The 23,670-nt window shown below is 41.1% G+C and overlaps 1 protein-coding gene across 2 annotated transcripts in view; it reads left to right on the top strand.

The window, feature by feature from the left end:
* The window catches only part of scai (suppressor of cancer cell invasion), an 836,016-nt gene that overhangs the window by 638,308 nt on the left and 174,038 nt on the right, over window positions 1–23,670 (top strand). For both annotated transcript variants that reach the window (XM_077497223.1, XM_077497222.1), the window contains one exon: window positions 23,157–23,309. In XM_077497223.1, coding sequence (XP_077353349.1) covers window positions 23,157–23,309 — 153 coding nt within the window. The remainder of the gene's footprint in view (window positions 1–23,156; window positions 23,310–23,670) is intronic.

Raw genomic sequence — 23,670 nt, 5'->3', positions numbered from 1 at the left:
ACTTGACATGTATGTTTATAGTCAAGGCCTGAAGCTATCTCTATGACAACATTCAGTTATATATGCAGCGCCACCTAGCCCTTGAGGCATGAAAAAAAAATACCCCACTTACGGTATTTTTACAAAAATTGTAAACTCATTCTCAGTGTGATCACGAAGTAATTTATGAATATTCTTTTACTTTCCACCACTCAAAATGTTCACTGGCATCAGACCTAACCAAACATACATATTTTTGTTATTTAGTTTTATGTATTTTTGATAGCCTCTATGGACATTAAAAGCAATATCGTGAATGAAGGTTATGCTTAATAACTCCCAGGTACATGCTCCAAAAAATCCCATACTTGAAATGTATATTTATAGTCAAGGCCTGAAGGTATCTCTATGACAAAATTCAGTTATAAATACAGCGCCACCTAGTCCTTGAGGCATAAAAAAAAAAATGCCCCACTTACGGTATTTTTGCAAAAATTGTAAACTCATTGTAAATATGATAACTAAGTCATTTATGAATATTCTTTTACTTTCCACCACTCAATGTGTTCACTGGCATCAGACCGATCCAAACATATGTACTTTTTTTATTTAGTTTCATTTTCTTTGATCGCCTCTATGGACAATAAAAGCAACATTGTGCAATGAGTATGAGCGATGATGTGTGTATATATACTTTTACGAAAAATACCAATCAGGGCAACTCATTGCCTAAAAATTAAAAAAGACGCTGATTTTTGCAGATCTTAACAATCACCAAAACCCTTTGAGCTTGACACACTCATCACACCTGGCAAAAAAAAAAAAAATCCACGTTTATCATGCCATTTTCAAAGAAATTCTGCTTCCAATGTGCCAGTACCCCAATGTGCAAGTACCCCAACGTGCAAGTACCCCAACGTGGCCCGGGCTGCGAGGGCCCTTTATAGCTGCTCGCAGCTCTAGTTCTTCTTCTTCTCCGTAAACGATCGCATTTTTGAGGGCCTAAACATTTACGAAAACTCACCAAACTTTGCAGTCCATTCGGGCCCGGAGAAAAATTTGATATTATGTAGTTGCCATAACAATGCGACTCTATAGCGCCCCCTAGCGTAGAAAAATAAAAACCAATCCCGGCCCGTTTGACCTAGAGCTACGAAAATTGCCAGGCACGTGTAGCACCCCGAGACGCACAAAAAAGTCAGTGGAAGCCATTTCCTAAAATGTACAGGAAGTGAGCTATGAATTTTTGAATGTCCAATTTTGGCCCATTTTGGCACATTCACTGTGGTCATACTTTTTCCCCCTTTGCAAATATTTTTCAGCGAGTTGACTTCAAACTTGCCATGTATCATCTCAAGACCTGAGAGAACAACTGGGCAAAACATCTTGCCTTTTCGAAATACTATATGACGGGGGCGGGGCATCAAATATTGTCTTTAAAATTTCATTTGTCCAGAAAGAGCAAATGCTTAATAACTCCCATGTTCAAGCTCCCAAAAATCTCTAACTTCTCAGGCAACGTAATAGTCACGGCCTGAAAACATTTATATGATAAAATTCAGTTATACATATAGCGCCACCTAGTGGTAACAATAAATGTCATACTTTACGTTTTTAGCTACTGTGCCGAGCTCGTTGAAGGGATCCAGTTGAAAATTGGTCAGAAAAGCCTTAAGATGTTGATCATGCCCCACAACGAATATTGTAACTTTTCGCCAAAGGGCGTGGCCGCTACGGTAACGGAAAGTCTGAAGATTTTTTGTGACAATAAAAGCTGCATGAACTTGACCCAGATGATCCTATCTTCTCAAACTTTCACACATTTGATGAGAGTCCAGCCCTAAAGACATCTACGAACTTATATTTCATCTTACTGATAGTGCCACCTAGTGGCAATTTTTTTTCTTACGAATTTTCTTCTACGTTTTTCTCCAAACACGTTAACTGGACCTACCTCATATTTGCTCAGATGAGGGTTTCGGCCTTCATGATGTCACAACACGAAGTTTGTGAGTTTTCGCGAATTGCTGTGGGCGTGGCTAAGCGCTGTTCGCCAAGAAAACAACGCCAGTTTTGAGGGTATAAACATGCACAGAAACTCATGAAACTTGGCACACACATCTGTCCTGGTAAAATGAGCAATATTTTATTGTTGATTGTGCTATTTTTACAAAAATGACTCAATAGCGCCCCCTAGAAGTTTTTAACGAAGCAGCCCCGGTTGTACGTTTAAGCAAGAACGACGAATATTTTTAGGTGTATGAGGGAGCCCAAGACCTACAAAAAAGTCTCTTGGACCCATATGCTAAAAGGAACAGGAAGTGAGCTACGAATTTTTGAATGTCCCATTTTTGACGATTTTTGCACATTCACAGGGGGCAGACTTTTGCCCACTTCTCCTACACGTTTCATCTGACTGAGTTAAGACTTGACCTGGACCATGTCAAGACCTGAGCCAACGACAGGGGGAAAAATCTTGACCTTTCGAAATACTATATGATGAAGGCAGGGCATCAAAATTTGTGTTTCGCACTGAAAAAGGATATGCTTAATAACTCTCCGGTACATGCTCCAAAAAATCCCAAACTTGACATGTATGTTTATCGTCAAGGCCTGAAGCTATCTCTATGACAACATTCAGTTATATATGCAGCGCCACCTAGCCCTTGAGGCATAAAAAAAAAATACCCCACATACGGTATTTTGTACAAAAATGTAAACTCATTCTAAGTGTGATAACTAAGTCATTTATGAATATTCTTTTAGTTTCCACCACTCAAAATGTTCACTGGCATCAGACTTATCCAAACATATATATATTTTTATCTATTTTTGATAGCCTGTGGACATTAAAAGCAATATCATGAATGAAGGATATGCATAATAACTCCACGGTACATGCTCCATAAAAAAATCCCACACTTGACATGTATGCTTATAATCAAGGCCTGAAGGTATCTCTATGACAACATTCAGTTATAAATACAGCGCCACCTAGCCCTTGAGGCATAATATATATAAAAAAAAAAAAACACATACGGTATTTTGTACAAAAAATGTAAACTCATTCTAAGTGTGATAACTAAGTCATTTACGAATATTCTTTTAGTTTCCACCACTCAAATTGTTCACTGGCTTCACACCGATCCAAACGTATGTACGTTTCCATTTTGTTTTATTCATTTTTGATTGCCCCTTTGGACAATAAAAGTAACATTGTGCAATGAGTACAACGAGCGATGATGTATATATACACTTTTACAAAAAATACCAATCAGGGCAACTCATTGCCTAAAAATAAATAAGGACGCTGATTTTTGCAGGTCTTAACAATCACCAAAACCCGTTGAGCTTGACACACACTGGCAAAAAAAAATTCTACATGTAAACGTTTATTATGCCATTTTCAAAGAAATTTTGCTTCCAATATGCCAGTACCCCAACGTGCCAGTACCCTAACGTGCAAGTACCCCAACGTGCAAGGACCCCAACGTGGCCCGGGCTGCGAGGGCCCTTTATAGCTGCTCGCAGCTCTAGTTATTATTATTCTTTATTCTCCGCAAACGATCGCGATTTTGGGTACCTAAACATTCACGAAAACTCACCAAACTTTGCACACTCCTCAGGGCCGGCGAAAAATTTGATATTATGAAGTCGTCATAACAACGCGACGCTATAGCGCCCCCTAGCGTAGAAAAATAAAAACCAAGCCCGGTACGTTTGAGCTAGAGCAACGAAAATTGGCAAGCACATTTAGCACCCCGAGACGCACAAAAAAAGTCTATTGGGACCATGTAGCTAAAATGTACAGGAAGTGAGCTATGAATTTTTTAATGTCCAATTTTGGCCTTTTTTGGCACATTCACTGTGGTCATGCTTTTTCCCCCTTTGCAAACAGTTTTCATCCAATTGACTTCAAACTTGGCATTTATCATCTCAAGACCTGAGAGAACAACTGGGCAAAAAATCTTGCCTTTTCGAAATACTATATGACGGGAGCGGGGCATCAAATATTGCCTTTAAAATTTCATTTGTCCAGAAAGAGCAAATGCTTAATAACTCCCATGTTCAAGCTCCAAAATATCTCAAACTTCTCAGGCAACGTAATAGCCACGGCCTGAAAACATCTAAAAATAAAATCAGTTATACATATAGCGCCACCTAGTGGTAACAATAAATGTCATACTTTACGTTTTTAGCTACTGTGCTGAGCTCATTGAAGGGATCCAGTTGAAAATTGGTCAGAAAAGCCTTAAGATGTTGATCATGCCCCACACCGAATATTGTAACTTTTCGCCAAAGGGTGTGGCCGCTACAGTGCCACAAAGTCTGGTAATTTTCCGTGGCAATAAAAGCTGCTTTAACTTGACCCAGATAATCCTATCTTCTCAAAATTTCACACAATTGATGAGAGTCCATCCCTAAAGACATCTACGAACTTATATTTCATCTTACTGATGGCGCCACCTACTGGCAATTTTTTTTCTGACGATTTTTCTTCAATGTTTTTCTCCAACCACGTTAACTGGACCTACCTCATATTTGCTCAGATGAGGGTTTCGGCCTTCATGAGGTCACAAAACGAAGTTTGTGAGTTTTCGCGAATCGCTGTGGGCGTGGCTAAGCGCTGTTCGCTAAGAAAACCTTGGTAATTTTGAGGGCCTAAACTGACACAGAAACACATGAAACTTGGCACACACATCTGGCCTGGCAAAATGAGCAATATTTTATCGTGGATTGTGCTATTTTTCCAAAAATGACTCAATAGCGCCCCCGAGAAATTTTTAACGAAACAGCCCCAGTTGTACGTTTAAGCAAGAGCTACGAAAATTTTTAGGTGTATTAGGGACTCCAAGACCTACAAAAAAAGTCTCTTGGACCCATATGCTAAAATGAACAGGAAGTGAGTTACGAATTTTTGAATGTCCCATTTTTTACGATTTTAGCACATTTACAAGGGGCATACTTTTGCCCACTTCTCCTACATGTTTCATCCGACTGACTTCAGACTTGACCTGGGCCATGTCAAGACCTGAGCCAACGACAGGGGGAAAAATCTTGACTTTCGAAATACTATATGATGAGGGCGGGGCATCAAATTTTGTTTCGCAATGAAAAATGATATGCTCAATAACTCCCCGGTACATGCTCCAAAAACTCCCATGTATGTTTATAGTCAAGGCCTGAAGCTATCTCTATGACAACATTCAGTTATATATGCAGCGCCACCTAGCCCTTGAGGCATGAAAAAAAATACCCCACTTGCGGTATTTCTACAAAAAATGTAAACTCATTCTAAGTGTGATAACTAAGTCATTTAGGAATATTCTTTTACTTTCCACCACTCAAAATGTTCACTGGCATCAGACCTAACCAAACATACATATTTTTGTTATTTAGTTTTATGTATTTTTGATAGCCTCTATGGACATTAAAAGCAATATCGTGAATGAAGGCTACGCTTAATAACTCCCAGGTACATGCTCCAAAAAATCCCATACTTGAAATGTATATTTATAGTCAAGGCGTGAAGGTATCTCTATGACAAAATTCAGTTATAAATACAGCGCCACCTAGTCCTTGAGGCATAAAAAAAAAATTCCTCACTTACGGTATTTTTACAAAAATTGTAAACTCTGTAAGTGTGATAACTAAGTCATTTATGAATATTCTTTTACTTTCCACTACTCAAGATGTTCACTGGTATCAGACCGATCCAAACATATGTACGTTTTTATTTTGTTTTATTTACTTTTGATAGCCTCTATGGACAACAAAAGCAACATCGTGCAATGATGGGTATATATACTTTTGCAAATAATACCAATCAGGTCAACTCATTCCCAAAAAATAAAAAAAGACGCTGATTTTTGCAGATCTTAACAATCACCAAAACCCATTGGGCTTGACACACACATCACACCTGGCAAAAAAAAGAATCCACATGTAAAGGTTTATCATGCCACGTTCAAAGAAATTTTGCTCCAAATGTGCCAGTACCCCAATGTGCGAGTACCCCAACGTGCAAGTACCCCAACGTGCAAGTGCCGCAACGTGGCCCGGGCTGCGAGGGCCCTTTATAGCTGCTCGCAGCTCTAGTTTTGTTTTGTTTTTTAAGATTTGAGGCCGTAAATGTTAAACGTGTTGAATTGAGTGGATAATCTGGATATAAAACCCATTGTTCCTTATATTTCCTGTACAATAATAGTCTTTAATTTAGTCTGACTGTGGCGCGCCCGCACGCAGCCACGCACGCACGCACATACACACAACTTCTTCATGCCCTTCCCTTCATTTCAGTGTTGTATGGTCATTAAAACACAGGCGATGGTGTTTGTTTGTTTGTTTGTTTGTTTGTTTGTTGTTTGCCGTGACCAGCAACTGATCACCGAGTGTTATTTTGTCACGCTGATGGGATTTTTTAAAAAAATTTTTACGCCGAGGGGAATAAGATCTTCTTTCGCGACCAAGATGACGTGGCTTTGCGATTCAAGCCGCGTTTGTGAGGGGGGTTATTCTGTCACGGTGAGTGGAAAAATGGGAAAACTTTGCCTACGTTGCCGTGAAACGCTAACTCCCCGTGAAATGTGTTTGACTCGACAAAACGGCCACCACGACGCCGCAGCGAACTGGTCGTGCACATTTGTGTTACTCATATACGCTTGTGAATGTCTATAAGCAATCGTGGCATTCACGGCAGGCCAAGAATTTTCGTTCCGAGTGTTCACGGCAAAATAACGCTCACAGGAGATTTGCCGGTCGCAGCAAAATAAATAACTGCTGACTAATAGAAAGTGACAGTCACACAATTAAGCAGCTGCCAAGCGCTACACGAGGGAGCGAACTAAATGAAAATATTACAAGCATTTATGGAACATTATTGTTGTGTTTACCTTTGTCTATCCGTAACGCGCTGAATCCATGTTATTGCTCCAGTATCCAAGAACCGTGGCGTCGATTTGGCCGTCCCATTCACTCGGCAGTCATGCTGCTGGACTGATCCATGAGCGTTTAAAAGTCCTGGTGTATCTTTGCAGCTTTTACAGACTTTTTGAGGGTCGTGTGAGCATTTTAGCTGTTCACCTCACCAACCAAGCTTGGCAGTAATAACGTGCATGGTGGCTTGGTGACTCCGATTCAAAGTCGTGCTCTCTTCCTCTCCCAAATGTTTAGAAGAGCCTGTACCTCTGTCCTCTTATCCATTCGTTTTTCCTCCATTTTAAAATAGTGCAACCAATGAGGACATAATCTTAACTAATAAATATTGTAAATACTGTACATGTACTGTACATGTACACTTGCAGTAAAAGAACTATATGCGCAGTTAGGCTAATGGCGGCTGTGCAACACCCCCCCAAATTCCAACAACCAATCAGACCAAACAAACAGGAGTCATTTAAAAAATAAATAAATAAATAAATAAATAAATAAATAAATATTACTCTGTCCGCCTTCTTCTCACTGAAGTTCGCAACACACTGTGCGGCGGCATAAAAGGTCCGTGTGAAACATGGACGGCGACGGCGCAAACATGGTTCCGGGCGGAGCGTCGACTTAAATATTTCCAGTCGACGTATTTTTAAAGTCGACTTAGTCGACTTTTTTCCCCAGCCCTAGACACCACTGATTTAAACAAACAAACTACTTCTCAATTTATAGATATGGGCTTTTCATAACGCCTGGGGGTGATTTTGTCCTTAACCCCTACACCACCAGCCTGTATTTTGCCATTTTGTGTTTGTTTTGTAAACAGCGGGGTGTTTCTGTGGAAAGACAGTGTTTACACCCCTCCAGCCAATCGCAGAGCGGGGGGGGGGGTGTCGCAAACGGGGCCGGGCTAACGTGTCAGCTGCGTGACATCACTCCCGCGGCAATTTGAAAGCCCGCACGGATTATTATTTTTTTCACTCACTCACTCACTCACTCACTCACTCACTCACTCACTCACTCACTCACTCACTCACTCACTCACTCACTCACTCACTCACTCACTCACTCCACTCACTCACTCACTCACTCACTCACTCACTCACAGAAGCTTACATGTGTGAATGAGTGAGTGAAAAAAAAAATTGTGTCTATGCCTTGGGATCCAACCTTCAGCACAAAACAATTGTTGTGTGCTGTTAGGTTAGGTTGCTGGTTGTGTGCTGTTAGGTTAGGTTGCAAATTCTGTTATTTTTTCACTTAACATTAGCAGTGAGTGTTTTATGCCAGGATCCCTGTATGGGATGAGAGCCTAGCAACTTCACTGTTCGCACCAATCATTCAGAGTATATTCAGTATTGTGAATGGTGACTTGCAGAAGTTAGGTTTCTATTGTTTTTTCTTGTGTGCTTTTTTCATTTCATTGTTGATGGTTCTGACAACATGATGATGCAGACCAATCTTGGAGTAGATGTTGGAAAAATATCTTATGAAAGAATATTTATATTCACATTCTTACTGAGAAATATACATTTAGAGTTTCTCCCACACTTAAGTTATACTTATTGGTACAACCGTACTCCATACATTGTGGTATTTTCGCCGTAGAGGAAGAAAATAAACTTCCTGTAGGTGTGGCAACGTATGATGGCCGCTGCCGGCTTCACTTCTTGCTTGGCGTGAGCAGTCCATGTTATTTTACGTCCGTGTCAGCCTCCAAATCCACCGCAGTCTGACGATCTTTTTGTGAGGCTTTGAGCCAGGACAGCACAGTAAGATTTTTCTTAAATTTTCTTAACTCAAGAACTATGGTTGTACACACGCTTTGGGGTCGGCTAGCATCGGGCTAGGCTAGCATCACGTTGAATGTCGCAACCACACTTATCTCGAAAAGCAGAGATATATATTACAACTGGAGTATCATGCCCTTGGTGATGTGATGAGCACACGGACTTCCATATTACCGTATTTTCACGACTATAAGGCGCACTAAAAGCCATGCACCTTATAATCCAGTGCGCCTTATATATGGATCAATATTGAGCCACAACAGGTCTCGCTGTCAAGACGCTATCGGTGACCCTGCAAGATCGGTGACGCGCATGCGCAGAAGATCCCGCCATCTTGGATCGCTAGCTAATACTAATACTTTACCTCAGAGAAAATAATAAAACAGCTGTTTATTCATTTTGGGAGTGAATGGAGTTGTCAGAAAGCTGGTTTGTAATCTATTAATAAAGTTTGACTGACCTATCTGATTGTTTTGTTGACATTCCCTTTAGCGCAGCACCATCTAATGGATGCATAATGTAACCACAGCCTCTACTGTAGCACCTTATATATGGAAAAAGTTTTAAAATATGTTATTCATTGAAGGTGCGCCTTATAATGCGGTGTGCTTTATAGTGCGGAAAATATGGTATATGGAAGTCCGTGGACGAATGGCCCTCGGCGGAACAACATTTTGGGATCAAAATATGCATTGTCAAGCGTACCTGAACGCTGACAGACTGTGACAGTACATTCTTTGCACAGTGAGAAGTACCTGAACGCTCAAGACAGATTTTTAGAAGTGCCGGAGCTCTGTACCGGTGTGTTCCGGCCCACTTAACACTTATACCCCCAAGCAGGGGCCAAATGATCTCTATACCTAACAATCCCAGAGCAGGGCCTTTTGGCCCTGCACATTTGCATTAATTTAATTGTTCACGTAATAGCATCCACCTATTATATGCGAATCCATACCACGGAGGGTGCGGTTGCCCCTTCCCTCTTCGAATACCAGATGAGGTCCATTTGTCCCTGCACTTTTTAGCGAGTTGTTGTCCTATCAGTTAGCCACCTATCATATGTAAATGCAGCCACTACACGGCCAGTGTGCTGGAATGTGCCCCAGTGTCACACACACACCAATATTCAACTGATGCTGAGACCAAATGTACCCAGATGTCCCTTTGTTTCTTGTTGAGAACAGGCAAAGTTGAGAATTTGGCTGAGTGACTAGAATGAACCAGTTGTATTCTTGCAGTCAAACTGCAAGAAATATCAAATTTTCCAGACAGTTAAATGGTATGTTTGTCATGAATTCCTGCTAACTTGTTTGTTGAAAATAAGACATTCCTTACTGTTTATTTGTGTGTCCTTTGTATGCAAACATTTGCTATTGCATAAAATGTATGTATGTGTGGCTTGTAGAAAGTGTAGAACTGAATCTGTATCAGAAGAAAAAATAAAAGCATTTGCAACTTGTCCATTCACACCCTTATCACATCCTCAGGATCATCCCCTGTATAAAGGTGCAAATTAGGCAGGCCAAATGGACCCAGATGTCCCATTGTTCTTGTGGTACATTGAAAACAACATTGAAAACTCCCCTTTGTTTGGGACATTAGAGCAAAGGTGCACATTAGGCTGGGTACGCCCCACCCCTCACTCCATAAGTAGGTGCGCCTCCAAGCTTGCCTCAACAGACAGGCTGATCAGTCTACTGAAGCAAAGATGGCATCGAAGAGAGTATATTCAGCTCGCCAGGCTTTCGAGTTGATCATGCAAGATTTGGACTCTAACGTCTATGATCATAATGAGCTTGACGCCGCAGAGGCAGATTCTTCTGGAATGATTTTCTAAACATCCTATTTTCATTGACACATTATGTTGTATTTCTTTAGTGAAGCAGTTGCATTTCGGTTTGTGTTGTGTTTTCGGAAGATGAAAGAAATCCTAAATCTATACAGAGGAGGCATTCATGAGATGATTTGAAATTAAGGCTCAAATGATATTGCATAGATTCTGACATCGATTGAGGTTTTCTTTGCACATTTTGATACTGCATTGCTAATATCTCCAATTTATGATCACACTATATGGGGAGGAGAAGGAGGAAGAGGAGGAGGCATGAGGATTGGTCTTTGTCTGTCCCTGAGCTGCCATCATCTTCTTGCGGGGAGTAGGCAGAGTTCCATCGCTGCAAGACTGTTGGTCTGGAAAGCTCGGAAGACCTGACATCATGAAGATTATGGCCCGAAACCGCTTCCAGGATATCATAAGGCACCTACGCTTCGATGATAAGAACAGGCACGCTGAACGAACCGGGACTGACAAATTTGCCCTAATCTCCAATGTGTGGAGGTCCTTTGTGGAAACTGCATTTCATCGTATAATCCAGGCAGGCACATCACCACAGACGAACAGCTTTTCCCAACAAAGGCTCGGAGCCCTTTCACCCAATATATTCCTTCCAAACCAGACAAGTTTGGGATAAAGTTGTGGGCGGCATGTGACCTAAAGACACAATATGTCTGCAACATGATCCCCTATCTATAAGACCCCAGCCATCCCAAGGGGGTGAGAGTGGGGGAAGACGTTGTGATGAATCTTATGGAGCCATTCCTGGACAAAGGCAGAACTGTGACAACGGACAATTTCTTTACATCTCTGGCACTCTCCAAACGACTCCTCCGACGGAAGACCACATTCCTTGGCACAATGAATAGGGTTCGCCGGGAGCTGCCCCCATCAGCCAAGCAGATTTCGGGCCGACAGCAGTACCACACTCAGGTGTTTTCCACATCTGATGAAAAACTGACAGTGTACGCCCCAACTCGTCTGAAGACTGTGTGCATCCTGAGCAGCATGTCTGGCGATGTTGGAAAGAAGAAGCCAAATACAGTCACAGACTACAACAAACTAGGGGTGGGAATCTCTGACATGAGGCCGATTCGATATGTATCTCGATACACAAGTTGCGATTCGATTGAAAAACGATTATCTTTCAGAACAGAATGGTTCGATACGGCTCGATTAAGTTGTGGAACGATACAATTTTCGATTCGATACGATTAAATTCAATATTCAAAACTTATAGTGACATTTGTTGCTTGTAAACATCTTAATCTTAAAACACCACAAATTATTACAGTATCTACAAATGTGTTAAAAAAGAACAACGACAATGTCTTCTATATTTTTATATAATCCATCCATCCATCCATCCATCTTCTTCCGCTTATCCGGGGTCGGGTCGCGGGGGCAGCAGCTTCAGGAGGGAAACCCAGACTTCCCTCTCCCCAGCCACTTCAACCAGCTCCTCCGGTGGGATCCCGAGGCGTTCCCAGGCCAACCGAGAGACATAGTCTCTCCAGCGTGTCCTGGGTGGTCCCCGGGTCCTCCCGCCAGTGGGACATGCCCGGAACACCTCCCCAGGGAGGCGTCCAGGAGGCATCCGAACCAGATGCCCGAGCCACCTCAGCTGGCTCCTCTCAACGCGGAGGAGCAGCGGCTCGACTCAGAGTCCCTCCCGGATGACCGAGCTTCTCACCCTATCTATAAGGGAGAGCCCGGACACCCTGCGGAGGAAACTCATTTCGGCCGCTTGTATCCGGGATCTCGTTCTTTCGGTCACGACCCACAGCTCGTGACCATAGGTGAGGGTTGGAACGTAGATCGACCGGTAAATCGAGAGCTTTGCCTTTTGGCTCAGCTCTTTCTTTACCACGACGGACCGATACAGAGTCCGCATCACTGCAGATGCTGCACCGATCCGCCTGTCGATCTCCCGCTCCATCCTACCCTCACTCGTGAACAAGACCCCAAGATACTTGAACTCCTCCACTTGGGGCAGGATCTCATCCCCGACCTGAAGACGACACTCCACCCTTTTCCGACTGAGGACCATGGTCTCGGATTTGGAGGTGCTGATCCTCATCCCAGCCGCTTCACACTCGGCTGTCGGGACTTATTTTTATATAATGAATCAATTATTTTATTTATTTATTATTTTATTTTTTTATTCAAGAGCTCAGAATTGTTCATTCGGTAGTCTTACCGATTCAACGTCTTATCATCATTGCTCTTTTTTTTTTTTTTTTTTTTTTTGTGTGTGTGTGCGTGCGTTTGCGTGTGTGCGTTTGCGTGCGTGCGTGCGTGCGCGTGCGTGCGTGTGCGTGCAAATACGTATAAATTTATACTCATTAATTCACCTAAAGCCTTATAAATATCCCATTACCCTGCGCCTTAACCAGGTACTTCAGAATCTTGCCAGAGTCGTGAGGTTTAAATGGTCAGGAGACCAGAGAAAAGGTCAGAAAAAAAATAAAGAGAAAAGAAAGATAAATCAAAGTGAAATCCAGCACCGACCAAACACTTCCTGCCTTCCCCATGATTACAAAATCAAAGTCTTACGCCAACCCCGGAAGCCTCTAAATTCCAGCAAATTTAGCGAGATCTCAAGAGACCAGAGGAAAAACTAAAGAGAGGAAGGAGGGAAGGATCGATAAGGCAGAGTGAGATCCATAGAAGCCAGTACATCCAATCCATCAAAGTGAAATCCAGCACCAACAAAACCCCTCCTGCGCGGTTACAAAACCAGAGTCTTATGCCAATCCCAGAAACCTCAAACTTCCAATAAATTGAGATCTCAAGTGACCAGAGGAAAAACTAAAGAGAGGAAGGAGGGAAGGATAGATAAAGCAAAGTGAGATCCACAGACACCAGCACCACAACCGCGGTCCAGCAAAGCGAGAACCGCCCCCCCCCCCCCCCCCGAAACCCCCAGGCCGCGGCAGCACCAAGGCCACCCCCAAGCCACCCGAGCGGACACCGGTCGGCGAGCCGACCCAGACGCCCGGAACACCCCCGCCCCAGACCCCCGAGCCCAAGGCCGCAGAACGAGGCCCAGCGGGCCCCCACAGCGCCCCACCGGTCCCCAGCCCCCATCCCCCCACGACCCCCCCCGCACCCCACCCAAACCCGCCACCCACCACGACCCAGGCCCCACCACCCCCGGCCCCCAAACCCCCGAACACACCCCGACCCCCAACACCCAACCCCCCACCCACCCATACCTCCACCCCCCCCAAACAAGCCGCCCCCCCCCCCGCGAACCCGGCCCCCCGCGAGCCCCCCCCCCACCCCCCCCCCCACCCCCGGAAACCGGCACCGGGCAGCAGCGCAGAGAGGGAAAACGTGCCCACCCCACCTCCAGCCGTGCGAGAGTAGCACAGCGGCGGGAGGGGGGAAGCAGAGGAGGAAGCAGAACACCAGAACACCGAGCCCGGTGGGGAGAGGCCCCGGTCGTCACGCCAGCGTACTAGTGACACCTAACCCTGTTACTGAGTCCGCCAGCTCGCCGACTGGCGAGCTCTACCCTTACACCGTGAATGTGGCCCCACCCAGTGTATATACAAGTGTGTGCGTGTGGTGCATTAAAATTGGGAGCAGGTGAGTCGGAGCAGAGGGAAAAAATTTCCCCTACTCCGACACACCCGCATCCCCCCCCCAAAAAAAGGAGGGACAAAGTGGTGGGGCAGGGACACAGATGGGGGGGACCACAGCGCTGCCAGGCACTGCAGTCCATCCCCTCTGATGGCTGGGGAGGAGGGAGGGCGACAAGGGAAAAGGGACCGGGAGGCAGAGGGGGATGGGCGGGAGGAGGCGAGGAGGGAGAGGCGACGGGGGGGAGGAAGGGGGAGGGGAGAGGGAGCCACGGGGCACACCAGAGGCCCACCCGCCCCGAACCGCGCCGCCGGGCACGGAGCAGCGGACCGCGCCGGGACGGCACCGCCCCGGGCACCAGGGAAAGCACCCCAACACCGCACCCCACAGGGGGCCCAGGGAGCGGCCAAGACGCAACCGCTACCGAGCAGACAACGGGGGGGGGCAGAACCACCCCCGCCCGACCACGGGGGACGGCGTCAAGAAAATTGACTAATTAGCATGCAGTAACACCAAGTGTTGATGCTTAGTGCCCACTAGAAATAAATCTTAAGGAGTTAGTGAGTAAAGTGTCGTATAGTGTGGTATGCTCGAGCCCACTAGCAGCAACTAGGTTCCTGACTATATAAAAATAAAAACAATCAGATACAAAATACCAAATACAGAAGCAGCGAAAACAGAAGTTGTAACGATGTGGTGGCTCTCGTTAACAGGCAGAATCTTGGCAGGATTAAGTTGCCAAATTAAGATTAAAATATTCTATGTACATAGACCATATTTGTTTAAATCTTGATACTTGATTTTTATTTAAGGCAGAGGTTTTTTCCATTGAGATATAATTTATTAGTAAGTTTAACCAGTGGTCGATATTTAGAGATTGTTTATTTTTCCAATTGACAAGGATTATTTTTTTAGCAATAGTAAGGGCTATAAATATAGATTGGGATTGTTTACATGGTAGCTCAGTTATTGTTAAGTCACCTAGTAAACACAATCTTGGAGATAAAGGAAGCCTACAGTTTAATATATCAGCGAGCTTTTCCAAGATTTTAGTCCAGAAATGCAGCACTGGAGTACATGACCATAAAGCATGAAGATAAGTATCGGCAGTGTTTTGTGAGCACTGGAGACAAATGTCGGAGTCAGAGAGTCCCATTTTTTTCATCATATATTGTGTAATATAGGTTCTATGAAGTATCTTATATTGGATAAGTTGCAAATTTGTCTGTTTGGTCATTTTAAATACATTTTCACAGATTTGGGTCCAAAAGTCTGGTTCCGGAACTATAGACAAGTCTTTTTCCCATTTTAAAGTCGGTAAATACGTTTTATTTGTGTATAAAAATAACATATATTTTTGATATTTTCTTTATTGTTGTTGGAGAAAGCTTTATAATATCTTTAGCTAAGACAGGCAGTTGGAGCGTATCCTGAAGTGTTGGGATTTGTTTCTTAACCATATTTTTAACTTGCAGATAATGTAAGAAATTTCCATTTTTTATTTCAGATTTCTGGACCAAGTTTGTATACGATATAAACTTATTATCTGAGAAAAGATGATGAAGGTGTGTAATTCCTTTCTGCTTCCATAAGCTTAAATGGAACGACTGATTATTAAGTTGAAAGTCGGGGTTATGCCAAATGGGAGAGAGCCCACAGGGCGCCAATTGGGAGTTTGTCATTTCTAATGCCTTCCACCAGGCAGTCAGGGTGGCGGCTATCATTGGGTTTTTAAAACAATTATGTCGTTTTATTGATTTTGTAATAAAGAGTAAATCCAACAGTCTAAGATTATTACAATCCTTCTGCTCCAATTCCAACCAACAGTTAGTATCTCTGTTGGGTTGTGTCCATAGCACAAGATATTGTAGTTGATTAGCTATATAATAGTACATAAAGTTTGGTGCCTCTAAACCTCCTTTAGATTTACTTTCCTGAAGAGTAGATAGACTAATTTTTGCTTTTTTTTTTATTCCAATAGAATTTTATGATAGCAGAGTCCAGCGATTGGAACCAGTTAGACGTAGGTTTAAATGGAATCATTGAAAAATAAATAATTAATCTTTGGTAAAACTTTCATTTTTATAGTAGCTATCCGTCCTATTAAAGAGATCGGAAGATTATTCCAGCGCTCCAGATCACAACGGATACTATCCAATAATGGTAAAAAATTTAAAGAAGTTAATTCAGTTAACTTTGGTGAAATTTTAACACCTAAGTATTTTAAATTACCTGTAGGAAAGGAGTAGTGTGGATCCTGACTTGTAGGATTCCATGAATTTTCTGTGATAGGTAATAATGTTGATTTTGTCCAGTTAATAGAGTAATCTGATAAGTGAGAGAATTTAGTTATTAAGTTAAATGCTTCCCCTAGCGAGATAGCAGATTCTTCTAAATACAGTAGTATATCATCGGCATATAGATTAATTTTATGTTCTATTGTCCCGAAGTAGATTCCTTGGATCCGTCTATCCTGACGTATAGCTAATGCAAGCGGCTCAATAAATATAGCAAATAATAAAGGAGACATTGGGCACCCTTGGCTTGTTCCCCTTTGTAGAGTAAAACTCTGTGATGTAATCCCATTAGTAGTAACTGTAGCTTTAGGAGAATCATATAATATTGAGACCCATTGAATGAATGACTCCCCGAAGCCGAATTTATTTAAGACAGCAAAGAGGAAGGACCAGTTAACTTTATCGAAGGCTTTTTCTGCATCCAGTGAAATAACAACTGCCTTTTTATCATACCGCTGTGACATACTAATCAAGTTAAAGAGCCTCCTAATATTATTAGTAGAATGGCGACCTTTAACAAAACCTGTTTGATCGCTATGAATAATTGTTGAGATTACTGTCTCTAGTCGAGATGCCAAGGCCTTAGCGATAATTTTAATATCGGTATTAATTAGTGATATCGGTCGGTAACTTGACGGAAGGGTGGGGTCTTTTTCTGGCTTTAATAAAAGTTTAATTGCTGCTATATTCATATCTTGACGTATATCACCCTTACTTTTAATTTCAGTTACTACTCTTAGAAATAATGGAGCAAACATTAACCAGAAATGTTTAAAAAAATATAGCCGGATAGCCGTCTGGACCAGGTGCTCTGCCATTAGGCATACTGTCTAAAGCACGATACAACTCATCTATAGTAAGCGGGGCATCTAGAATATCTTTATGTTCAATAGATAACTGAGGTATATTTAAGCTATTTAGGAATACCTCAATATGTTCAGGGTTAGGTCTATTAATTTCTGAGTATAGATTTCGATAATAGTTATAAAAAATATGGTTAATTTCTTCTGGTGATTGTGTGCATTCACCATTTATATCTTTAATAGCCGTTATAAGAGATTTTTCCCGATTCCGTTGAAGTTGATTTGCCAGGAATTTACCTGATTTATTATTATGTTCAAAATTATTATATCTCAACTGTTGTATTATAAACTCTGTCTTTTTAGATAACATGTTATCTAACTGTATTTTTATATTCTGTAGTTCTATCCATATTTGATTATTTGGGTTTAATGCATATTCATCCGTTAGTTGTTTAATTTTATCTTCCAGGTATTTTTCTAATTTTTTATCCTGTTTCTTTTTATAAGTTGAATATGATATAATTTTCCCTCTAATTACCGCTTTCCGTGCTTCCCAGAGAAGCGATGGAGATATATTTGGAGAGTCATTTATTTCCAAAAAATCTGCCCACTCCCTTCTGATAATTTTATCAAACTCTACGTCTTTCAGTAATGAGATGTTAAAACGCCATATCGGGGGAAGTTTAAAGGTAGAGTCAATTTGTAGAGTGAGAGAGACTGGTGCATGATCACTTATAATTATAGAATGTATTTTTATAGCAGTTTTATCAACAATAGAGTTATTTGTAAGGAAAAAATCAATTCTTGAGAATGATCGGTGCACCGCAGAGAAGAAAGTAAATTCCTTCTTAGTTGGGTTTTGAAGTCTCCAGCCATCGCTGAGGCCAAAATCCTCCATATATTCATCTATTACTTTAGCGGATCGTAATCGCCTTGTATATATCGTATTATTAGAACGATCTATTAACGGGTTTAAGACCGTGTTAAAATCACCTCCAATAATAATAGTAGAATTTGTTGCTAAATCAAGTAACCGAGAGAAAAATTCATGGAAAAAATCCGGGTCATCATTATTTGGGGCATATAAATTACCAATTGTATATACTTTATTAAATATAGTTACCTGGATAATAATATATCGGCCCTCTAAATCTGTTACTATATTATTTAGAGTAAAGAATAAATTCTTATGTATAAGTATAGAGACACCTCTTTGTCTACTATTATAGGAGGCAGAGTAAACTTGACTAAAATTTTTATCTATAAATAATTTTTCTTCTGATTTTTGTAAGTGGGTTTCTTGTAGGAGACAAATATCTGCCTTAAATTTTGAGAGATGGTCTAAAATTTTTATTCTTTTTGCCTGGGAGCGAGCGCCACACACATTCCAGGAGACCAGAACTAATTTCTGCATACAAGCAATATAGACTCAGTCTTATGTATACATCTATATAAGCTGCTTATTAATATTAACATATTGTAGGATAGCAAAAGAGTAATTAGGCAATTTATATAATTTATATAAAGAGAGAGATAGCAAGTAGATAAGTATAATAGTGAAGAAACGCGGGGGGAAGTGAGTGTGAAGGAAATCTGTGGGGGATTCAACATAACATAACGTAAATAGTGACCTAAGCGAGATTATTATTTTTATTTTTATTTTTTTAAGAATATATTTTGATATTATTATTATTATTATTATTATTATCATTATTATTATTATTATAGCCTATACATGATATAAATTCATATTCTCAGTTTCGTAACCCATTATCCATACATATACATACATATACATACACATATATATACATATACATATATATACATATATACACATACATATACATACGTCAAATAATCACACAATACTCGGCTCTACCAATTATCAGTTAGAACAGCCAAGGGGTCGAGGTTGGGTTTCGGAATAGCTGGCCGTCGATATATAATTTATCAACGACCATCGAAGTCCGTTTACACTCCTGTCTATTTTGTTTCATTATAGGAAACAGTACTTTTCGCCGCTCGTTTATCTCTCTTGGGAATTGATCATTCATCCCGAAAGATGTCCCTTTGAGCTCCCGTCCTTTACTTTTGACCAATTCTTTATGTTTAAAATGTTCGAACTTAGCAATAATAGGACGGGGCTTATTGCCCTTACGAGCTCCGAGCCGGTGTACACGGTGAAAAGAGATATTATTTACCGTCTCCTGAGGGATCTTTAGCGATAATGTCAAATTTTTTTATCTCGCCCTCTGGATTATCTGGGGTATTTTCGGATATACCTGAAAATATTAGATTTTCCCGCATACTACGGGATTGAACATCTAAGACCGTTTCCTTTAGCATTTTATTTTCCTTTTTAATCGTCTCCAACTCGGCTGTGACAGCGACGAGAGAGGAGCGTAGCTCGGAATTATCTCATTGGAGATCGCTTACCTGTTGGCTAACGAATTCCAAACTTGCCTTTAATTCTTTGACGTCCTCGCGGATAAGACAGAGGACGTCAAGTTTTTTATTTATGGAATCCAGCATACTCACCGATACGTCGGCGGTTACTAAATCATCCGTATCTGTTGACGAGTCATTTTTCCTTTTTTTCGAAGGATTATCACGACTAGCCGCCAGATCATCCATCGCGCAGCTATAAAAATAATCGTCAATAAAGCGTTCGAGGTCGTCCACACTGGATAATATTTCCGATCTTTCTTAGAAAAGAAAAAAAAGTCGAATTTATCTAATCGTTAAATTCGGGTTTAATTAGAAATATAAAGCTAATTCTATTTTAGCAGCAGGACGCCGCCATGTTAGATTTTCCCAGTCTCGCTACCGGTCTCGCGATAGTCACAGCATCTCGCGATAGCTCTGTGACGATGCTTGTCTGATGCTCGTTATCCTCCTCCTTAATGAATCAATTATTTAAATGGACCGCAACAAAGGGCTGGGCGATATGACTGAAAAATGTATCAGTTTAAATATTTATTAGTCGTTATTGACAGTTATAATTGTTTTGTTTGTTTTTTTAATTCAAAATCAGGATCAGGAAAACAAAAGGCTGATAATTCAATTTGAAATATAAATATTTAACCTTTAAAAAGACACCAACACAATTAAACAGAATATGTCCACATTGTGAAGTATTTCAGAAACATACATTTAAGACATGAAATAAACCTACCGTCCAGCCAAAAGAAATATGAAGCCACCTTATGGAACAACAAATCTATCAAACACATTTTAACAACTTAATATATCCAAAAATATTTCCAAAAGTGCCCTAACCTTTTCATCAACAATTTTTGTTTTTCTTTGCCATCACATTCATTTTTGGTTAATGTATGACATCTTTTTTGTTTTTTTAATCTGAGACACGATGATGACCACGGAATCACTACTGTTTGTTTTGTTTTTTTGGGCTGTCATTCATTTTGAGTTAGATGACGTATTGCGGGCACGTCTCACTTCCCTGCTGCTCATGCTAGTTGTGTACATTGACAGGGAGCCACAAACTGAGAAATGAGATACTTGCGGTGTGCTTTTAGCTTAGCTGGTGTGTTGGCTGTGGGACATACCTGTGTCGTTGGAATCCATGCATTGGATCGTCACGGGAGTTATTCTTTTTACATACTATATTCTAACAAATATTGTTTGTATACATAGGACCCACAAATAAACTGCGAGAAATATCTTATTTTTCCAAAAGTAAAATTCTAATTCTAATTAATTTTACATCAATTCTTGTAACCAGATGGGAATACACGGTGCACACAGGAACACAGCTCTGGCTGTGTTTTACAACATGCTGGACATCGCGGCGCTTGAATGCTCACAGGTGAACAGGTTCATTGTAGATAAGTGTTATGGCTGGGTATAAAAGAAGCATCCCCAAAAGGCTCAGTTTTTTTTTTTTTTTTTTTATACAGATTCAGTCCTACATTTTCTACAGGCGACACATACATACATTTTATGCTATAGCAAATGTTTGCATACAAAGGACACACAAATAAACAGTAAGGAATGTCTTATTTTCAACAAACAGCAGGAATTAATCACAAACATACCATTTTATTGTCTGGAAAAATTGATATTTCTTGCAGTTTGACCGCAAGAATACAACTGGTTCATTCTAGTCACTCGGCCAAATTCTCAACTTTGCCTCTTCTCAACAAGAAACAAAGGGACATCTGGGTCCATTTGGTCTGCCTAATTTGCACCTTTGCTCTAATGTCCCAAACAAAGAGGAGGTGTTGCACTTCACTAATGGGACATCTGGGTCCATTTGGCCTGCCTATTTTGCACCTTTATTCAGGGGATGATCCTGAGGATCTGATAAGGGTGTGAATGGATAAGTTGCAAATTCTTTTTTTTTTTTTTGATACAGATTCAGTCCTACATTTTCGCCAAGCCACACATGCATACCATACCATTGTGTTTTCTTGGAGTCTGAGTTGGAGTTTGGGCTGTGCTCGAAGCCTGCCTCTTCTTGTTTGTTGTAGTTTCCATCCCAACTGTGGAAAGCTAGCAGCTCATGCATGCAGTGTCGTACGCTAGCTAACACCATAGACAAATGCTAGCTAGCACAACGATACATGTCGGCGTCTCCGTGGGGACGCGCATGATGTCACGCTCCACCACTCCACCCTTCCCCTCCTCAATGAAACTCTGGAGTGCCGCGGGTCCACACACTCTTCTATAAAGGGATATAAAAGCTGATAGGTGCAGTCAGAGTAACTTCGTACTCATCTGGACATTGGTGGAGCATACATGATTTAGAAAAAGCTTTTATATGACCTTTTTAATGGAACATTGCACATTTAAAACACCAAGTTTGTGAGTTTTCGCGACACACTGTTTCTGTGTTAACATACTCTTCTCCAAGAATTCAATGCAAAGGTTTTGAGGGCCTAAACATGCATGAAAACTCATGAAACCTGGCAGACAGCGGTGGCCTGGCAAAATCAGTGATTTTCTTTAGTGTATTGTTAGATTAAAAAAAAAAAAAGACCCTCTAGCGCCCCTAGAAATTTTTAATGAAGCGATCTACGTTTCACCAAGATCTATGAAAATTTGGAGGTATATGAACAAGCCCAAAATCTACAAAAAAAAAAAATAATATCCTGAAGCTATATGTTAAAAAGAACAGGAAGTGAGCTATGATTTTTATTTTGAATGTCTGATTTTGGCTAATTTTTGTACATTTACAGGGTTCATACCTTTGCCCACTTCTCCTAGATGTTTCATCCAATTGACGCCAAACTTGGCCTGTATCATGTCAAGACCTGGCAAAAGAATTGTTGAAAGTAAATCTTGAGTTTCCCAATACTATATGACAGGGGCGGGGCATCAAACTTTGCATTTCATATTTCTTTCGCTACTAAAGAAGAAATGCTTAAAAACTTGTCTGTGCAAGTTCCAAAAAACACTAAACTTCGCACGTATATTAATAGTCACAGCCTGAAAACATTTACGTGATAATAACCGGTTATACATGTAGTATACCTTCTAGTGGTGACAAGAAATTAATTTTTTTGTAATTATTGTTATTTCGTTTTTGTTTTTTTTACATTTTTAGCTGCTACGCCCAGCTTGTTGAACAGATCCGGTTGAAGATTTGTCAGAAAGGCCTTAAGATTCGTCATGCCTCACATCAAATATTGTGACTTGTGGGTTAACCAGATCAACCAAATATTTGGTCGTAAGAGTATTTTGGCCTTCATGCTGTTGAGACTTTGTCATTTTTTCATGAAAATCTGTTACAATGGCAAAACATTGTTCACCAAAATATAAATTAAAAAAAAAATAAAGAGAGACAAAACATTGATTTTGGATGAAAAGTCATGAAACACATACATCAGACCTGGCAAATATATGTAAACTGGTCTATTTTTTTGGAAATGTACTTGGTGATTACTTGTTTTTTCTTTCATTTGTAAAACAGGCAGACCCAGTGGTACTACTTGATGACAACAGTTCTGTCACTGCCATCAGCTGTCGTCTTCAAGACGGATGTGTGCCTCCCTTGGAACAAGGCATGGTGGTTGGGCAGCTCGTCCTGACAGATGCACTAATCATTGGCAACTCTAACAGCCAGGTTTAATCCTAATTCCATTCATCATTTTGTTCCATTTCAGTGGTACTTTGATATATTTATTGAATTGGGAGCCAAAGCTTGGTTTCATTTGTATTGATGTACCATATTTTCAGGACTATAAGTATAAGCGAAGTGCGCATCTCGAATTCAAGGTGCATTATGGGTAGCGGCGTGGTGCATTGTGGGTAGGCGAAACTACCAAACTGTCATTGAAAATGAATTGGATCCAATGGAATAGAAACGTTTCAACCGCTAGAAAGTTGCTGTTTTTTATTAACATGCATAGCATGTGGTCTACTGACATCGGGGAAGTTGACTTGCAAGCTTTAAAGTGTACAGTTCCGCAAAGATTGTCACCACT

Source organism: Festucalex cinctus, chromosome 15 (assembly GCF_051991245.1).
Source record: "Festucalex cinctus isolate MCC-2025b chromosome 15, RoL_Fcin_1.0, whole genome shotgun sequence".
In the NCBI taxonomy this organism is placed as follows: Eukaryota; Metazoa; Chordata; class Actinopteri; order Syngnathiformes; family Syngnathidae; genus Festucalex; species Festucalex cinctus.
Note: the sequence above shows the minus strand (reverse complement) of the source record. Positions and strands in the feature narration are given on the sequence as shown.